General features: G+C 43.5%; 1 protein-coding gene across 1 annotated transcript; it reads left to right on the top strand.

The window, feature by feature from the left end:
- Positions 1-465: 465 nt before the first annotated feature.
- LOC149940693 (uncharacterized) lies at positions 466-5,775 on the top strand. Its single transcript, XM_090179353.1, has one exon. It carries the CDS (start codon positions 466-468, stop codon positions 5,773-5,775), a length of 5,310 nt encoding a protein of 1,769 aa, XP_090035479.1.
- Positions 5,776-6,139: the final 364 nt, after the last annotated feature.

The raw sequence follows: 6,139 nt of genomic DNA, 5'->3' as shown, positions 1-6,139 counted from the left end.
ACGTAAACATAAAGAAAAAAAAAAATAGAAAAAACCCTAAAAAGGTTTAATTTAAAAGAAATAAGCGTTAGTTAAAATTAATGTTTATTATCTTGATAAGATAAGGTCGAACTCAATACTTTTTTAATAAGCTGTATATAAACCCAGTTTCAATTGTAATATTCACTCATATTGTTCCATACAAAATGTTGTATCTTCAACGCAACTCAATGAAAGAGTTAAGAAAATAAATTCAGTTTTAAAAGTAATTGCCTGGCTAGTCATTTCCAACAGCTATGTCACCAGTCCTCTTATGATCCAGCGAAAGACGTGACAAATTGGTGCCGAAACCCGGGAGGAACATAACCAAGTACAAGTTCAATAGGAAGATTCACGTATTAAGATCCTTCAACGTATCCTTGCGGAGCCACTTAAGAAGAACGCAAAGTCTATTAGCTTGGACGGTGAAGATACAAGAACCAGACCATGGAGCGATTGGTGAAAGCAAGAGCAACTTTAAGGACAAGGACAGACGCCATTATGAATAAGATCGATGACGAATGGAGTCAACAAGAACGGAACGAGGACCGACTAAGGCAATTATTAAAGCAACTCTCAGAGAAGAGGGACAAGTTGAGCTACAAAGACGAGCAACTAGAACCGCTGGTACCTGAAGACCTATTGGGAAACGAAATCGACGAAGTAGAAAAATACAGAGAAGCGATCATTGAAAGGCAGACCACGCTAGAGAAGTTCTTTCAAGACCTGGAAGTAGAGGAAGTATCCCGAAAAGAGAATATCAAGGAGAATTATGACGAAAACCAAGGAAAAATCATGGTCAACCTCCCTCGAGTAACGATACCGCAGTTTAATGGGGACCCTACGCAATGGCGAAGTTTTTGGGATCAGTTTAGCGCAGCTATCCACGGAAAAAATGGCATCGGAAACGTTACCAAGTTCGTCTACTTGAAATCCTATATGGAAGGAAAAGCTCTCAACACGATATCTGGACTTCCGCTTACTGAAGAAAACTACATCGTCGCTGTCGAACTATTGGAGAAACGATACGGACGAAAAGGAGTGGCCATCAGTAGTCATCTGGATAAAATAACCAGATTAGATCCGATCAGAAGATCCACGGATATTTCCGGATTGAGGTCACTCTATGATACATGTGATGTCCAGGTCAAGTGTCTCGAAGCATTAGGAATTCCTCAAGCAAGTTACGGATATCTTTTTTGCCACATCGTAATTCAGCTTTTCCCTCACGATATGGCGCTGGAGTATTCAAGACAATTGGACGAGGCCGACGATGAATACGATGCAAGCGTTCTGATGGAGTACTTGAGAAAAGAAGTGGAGTGCCGAGAACGAGCTGCAGTGCTTAATAGACCAATACGAGACCATAGTGACGACGCTAAGAAAGTAAGATTCCATTCAAGAGCTGATGTCGGGACCTCCAGATCGAGCGCATTTCCAATGAGAAGCAAAATACCCACAGCGTCGATCCTGAACGTAGCTGTAGCTGATGCAGATACCTGTTGTTATTGTAATAGCGATCACAAGCCGGAAGACTGCACGAGTGCAACGCTGGAACGGAAGATGGAGTTGCTGACCCATCAAGATAGATGTTTTCTATGTCTTAAACCGAGACATACCGCTCGACGCTGTAAATCAAAAAACAGATGTAAGAAATGCCAAAGGCGACATCACGTATCAATATGCCGAGACATTCATGGAGAAAAACCAAGAACTTCGGAAAAAGAACTACAATCGTCTGAGAAAAATAATGAATTGATATCTATGGCGGCGAGCTGTCCGACGCAAGATTTTCACGGTCAGCAAGTACTCCTTCAAACAATCGTTGTATACGCAGAAGGTATTAATGGAAAACAGCCGATACGATGTCTCTTGGATAACGGCGCTCAGAGGTCCTTCATAACTAAAGACGTAGTCGAAAGACTTCAATTGCCAATCATTGGAGAAGGTACCATCACCGTTGGAGGGTTCGAAACAGAGAAATCAACAGCATCGACCAGAAGGAAAGTCAAGGTCCTTCTACGGGGCCTGAATGATCCGACAAGTAGTATCGAGATGTCCGTATTCGAGAGCCCGAAGATCCTAGGAGCAGTTATCGGTATGCCAGATAACGATATCAGAGAAACAATGGCGAAGAGAGGTATCCAATTGGCGGACAAGTCTGAAGTAAATGGTCAACCTGTAAGAAGAGAGCTGTCTATGCTAATAGCAGGGGACTACTATTGGAAGATAGTCACCGGCGTGATTCACAGATTAACGGACTCTCTCGTCGCTTTGGAAAGTCGACTAGGATGGGCAGTTCAAGGGCCAACCCTGATGTCTTCGAACGTATTTGCTCAGGGTGTCGTCGTGATGAATGCGATAGTTGAAGAGGAAGAAGAAGAAAAAGACGAGATGAGTCTAAAGGCGTTCTGGGAGCTTGAGTCCTTAGGGATCCTGGATGAAGAATCTATATCAAGAACGGATGAAGAGTTAATCCTGAAGCATAATTCTAATATCAAGATTCAAGACGGACGATATGAAGTAAAATTGCTATGGAAGGAAGATCAAGTTGAACAACTTGGAAGTAATTTCGCACTGGCCAGTCGACGCATGCAAGGCCTCGTGAAGAAATGTCAGCGAAACCCTACATTATACCAGCGCTATCAAGAAACGTTTGATGACTACCAACAACAGGGTATCGTAGAGGAAGTCCCACATGAGCTGATCCAGTCCGAAGAGCCGAAGTACTACATACCACATTTTCCTGTAATACGAGAAGATAAAGAGACAACGAAGTTTCGTATCGTCTTTGACGCAGCGGCGCACGAAAAAGGATGTCCATCATTGAACTCTCTACTTAACCCTGGGCCGAACTTGAATCCCGACTTACTAGCGTTACTCATCCGTTTCCGAAGAAACAAAATAGCTATCATGGCAGACATTGAGAAAGCGTTCTTGATGATAACGCTGGCTGTACCAGACCGTGAATTCACGAGATTTCTTTGGATCAAGTCCCTACCAAAGGGAAGCGAACCCGTAAGATTCATTCACCTGCGCATGACAAGGGTCTTGTTCGGGGTCTGTTCAAGTCCATTTCACTTGGCCGCAGTATTGAAGTATCACTTCGACCAGTATAAGGACCAGTATCCTGAGACAATAAAAGAACTCGAAAAAAGTATCTATGTGGACGATCTCATATCAGGAAAGCCGAATGTCGAAGAAGCGAAGATACTTTACCATCAATCCAAGGACATCCTCTCACGAGCTGGAATGAATTTGAGAAAATGGACATCGAATTCTGAGGAGCTAGTAAAACATTGGAAAGACCAAGGAGTTCAAGAAGATAAATCTTTGGTCCCGAATTTAGAAAAATCCCCGCTGCCTCTCAAGGTCCTCGGCATCTCCTGGAATTCTCAGGCAGATACTCTGGTCTTTGACGTATCGACTCTCAAAGAATTTCTGAAGACAAGAAAAAATACGAAGAGAAGTGTTTTGCAAGCGGCGGCTCGAGTCTTCGATCCCATTGGTTTCCTGTCTCCATTCTTGGTACGTGTCAAATGTCTCTTTCAAAAGCTATGGCTGGCTGGCTTGGACTGGGATTCTGAACTGCCAAGTTTTCTAACGGAGGAATGGAATAAATGGTGTCACGAACTCGATGATTTACGTCATGTCTCGATCCCACGATGGTACTATCAAGATTGTGAAGAAAGAATCATCTCGAAAGAAATCCATCTATTCTGCGACGCAAGCAAACAAGCTTATGGAGCCGTAGCATACCTAAGATACGAGACAGTTACCGGAAAGATTGGAGTCAGTCTGCTTTCATCAAAAACCAGAGTCGCTCCAATAAAAGAATTAAAAATACCTCGTCTGGAGTTGATGGCAGCATTGGTTGGTTCTCGATTACTGAGCTATTTGTTGGGCGTCTTTAACGGCGAGATCACCACTTATTATTGTTGGACCGATTCCACCATCGTCGTTCAATGGATCCAAAGATTGGCTAGAGAGTGGAAACCTTTCGTAGCAAACAGGATTGCCGAAATTCACAAGTTAACAGAGCCGTCGTCCTGGGGTCACTGCGCTGGAAAGACCAATCCCGCGGATCTGCCGTCCCGAGGATGCTCCGTAAACGAACTCATGTCAAACAGAATCTGGTGGAATGGACCTCCATGGCTTCTACAAGAAAAATGGACGTGGCCGAGAAATTCGAAGTTTTCCAACGACAATCAAGAAGTAGAAGAAGAGAGGCGAACTATTCAAATGCCCGGTCTCGTGCAAGAAAGTGAACCCGTCATGGATCTGCAAAAATACAGCTCAGTAACTCGAGTACTTCGAGTAACTTCCTGGATTCTACGTTGGCGAAACAATACAAGGAACCAAAGAAGAACTGGTCCCCTAGCAACAGAAGAAATAGAAAATTCTCGTAAAAAATGGATACGTCAAGTCCAACAAGAGTCATTTCTAGAGGAAGTCGCGTGTTTGCTGAACAGTCAACCGTTACCAAAGAACTCAAAAATCATTCAATTTTGTCCATTTCTACAAGATGGCATGCTTCGAGTCGGAGGACGTTTGCAGAACTCAAATCTCGAATATCAAGTCAAACATCCATACCTTCTACCATCAAAACACAGGTTGTCCGAGCTCTTAGTAAAAGAAAGCCATTGCGCCATGATGCACGGAGGTCTAAATGCTACCTTGACGCAACTAAGGGAGAACTACTGGATACTTCAAGGTCGTCAGATGGTGAAGAGGATAATTGGAAGATGTACGGTTTGTCGGCGTTTCAGCGTCAAGGCTGGAGATCAAATTGCCGCCCCCCTGCCTTTCCAAAGAGTCAACGAGGCGCCTCCATTTGCGACAACCGGAATCGACTTCGCCGGTCCTTTAAAAACTGCGAGGCTGGAAGGTTCCAAGAAGGTCTACATCGCTCTCTTTACTTGTGGAGTAACCCGAGCCATTCACTTGGAGTTGGTGTCTGATATGAGCGCCGACAAGTTTATGATGGCTTTCCGAAGATTTGTGGCTCGAAGAGGAATTTGTTCAAACGTATATTCTGATAATGCAAAGTCCTTTAAGAAAACCGACCGAGATCTTGAAAAGCTTTACCGGAATATCGAAGAAAAGCCGTTTCAAGAATATCTGGGCCACAAGGGAATAGCATGGAGATATATCACGGAGTACGCTGCCTGGTGGGGCGGTTTTTGGGAACGGCTTGTCCGTTCCGTGAAGACCTGTTTAAAGAAAACCATTGGGAATAATGCAATGTCCTTCGAAGAACTAGTAACGAGTCTAACTGAAATTGAGGCAGTCGTCAACTCAAGACCGTTGACGTACAACGACACCGACCCGAACGAGAAATTCCCGTTGACTCCCTCACATTTTCTCATTGGTCAACGAGCCACTTCGATTCCCGATCATTCCTTCAAGAGACCAGACGTCAACGCCAACGAGAGACGGCTGATTCAGCGACTTAAACATCGTCAAGCCGTTCTGAACCATTTCTGGCATCGCTGGCGCAACAATTACCTACTAGAACTTCGCTCGGCCCACACCAGCAAAACAGTAACCAGCACCGTTCCTTTCAAGGTGAACGATGTCGTACTCTTGGGCGATGAAAAATTACCTCGACAAGTATGGCGTATCGGACGTATTACCGAAGTCTTTCCTGGACGTGATGGAAAGGTTCGGGCGTGCAGTCTAAGGCTACCTGGTGGCGTCACAGCAAAAAGAGCCGTTCAACACCTATACAACTTAGAAATCAGCGAAGGGTCATGAACAATCATTGTCCATCGGGCGGAGGATGTTGCGATTACGTAAACATAAAGAAAAAAAAAAAATAGAAAAAACCCTAAAAAGGTTTAATTTAAAAGAAATAAGCGTTAGTTAAAATTAATGTTTATTATCTTGATAAGATAAGGTCGAACTCAATACTTTTTTAATAAGCTGTATATAAACCCAGTTTCAATTATAATATTCACTCATATTGTTCCATACAAAATGTTGTATCTTCAACGCAACTCAATGAAAGAGTTAAGAAAATAAATTCAGTTTTAAAAGTAATTGCCTGGCTAGTCATTTCCAACAGCTATGTCACCAGTCCTCTTATGATCCAGCGAAAGACGTGACACCTTGTAAGTGA

The sequence above is a fragment of the Leiobunum rupestre genome, chromosome 6 (genome assembly GCF_980474605.1).
Source record: "Leiobunum rupestre chromosome 6, qqLeiRupe1.1.hap1, whole genome shotgun sequence".
NCBI classification, from domain to species: Eukaryota; Metazoa; Arthropoda; class Arachnida; order Opiliones; family Sclerosomatidae; genus Leiobunum; species Leiobunum rupestre.
This window is presented reverse-complemented; position numbering and strand designations above follow the sequence as displayed.

Coding starts and splice junctions, on each gene's coding strand:
- LOC149940693 (XM_090179353.1), top strand. CDS start 466: ATGGAGCGATTGGTGAAAGCAAGAGCAACTTTAAGGACAAGGACAGAC.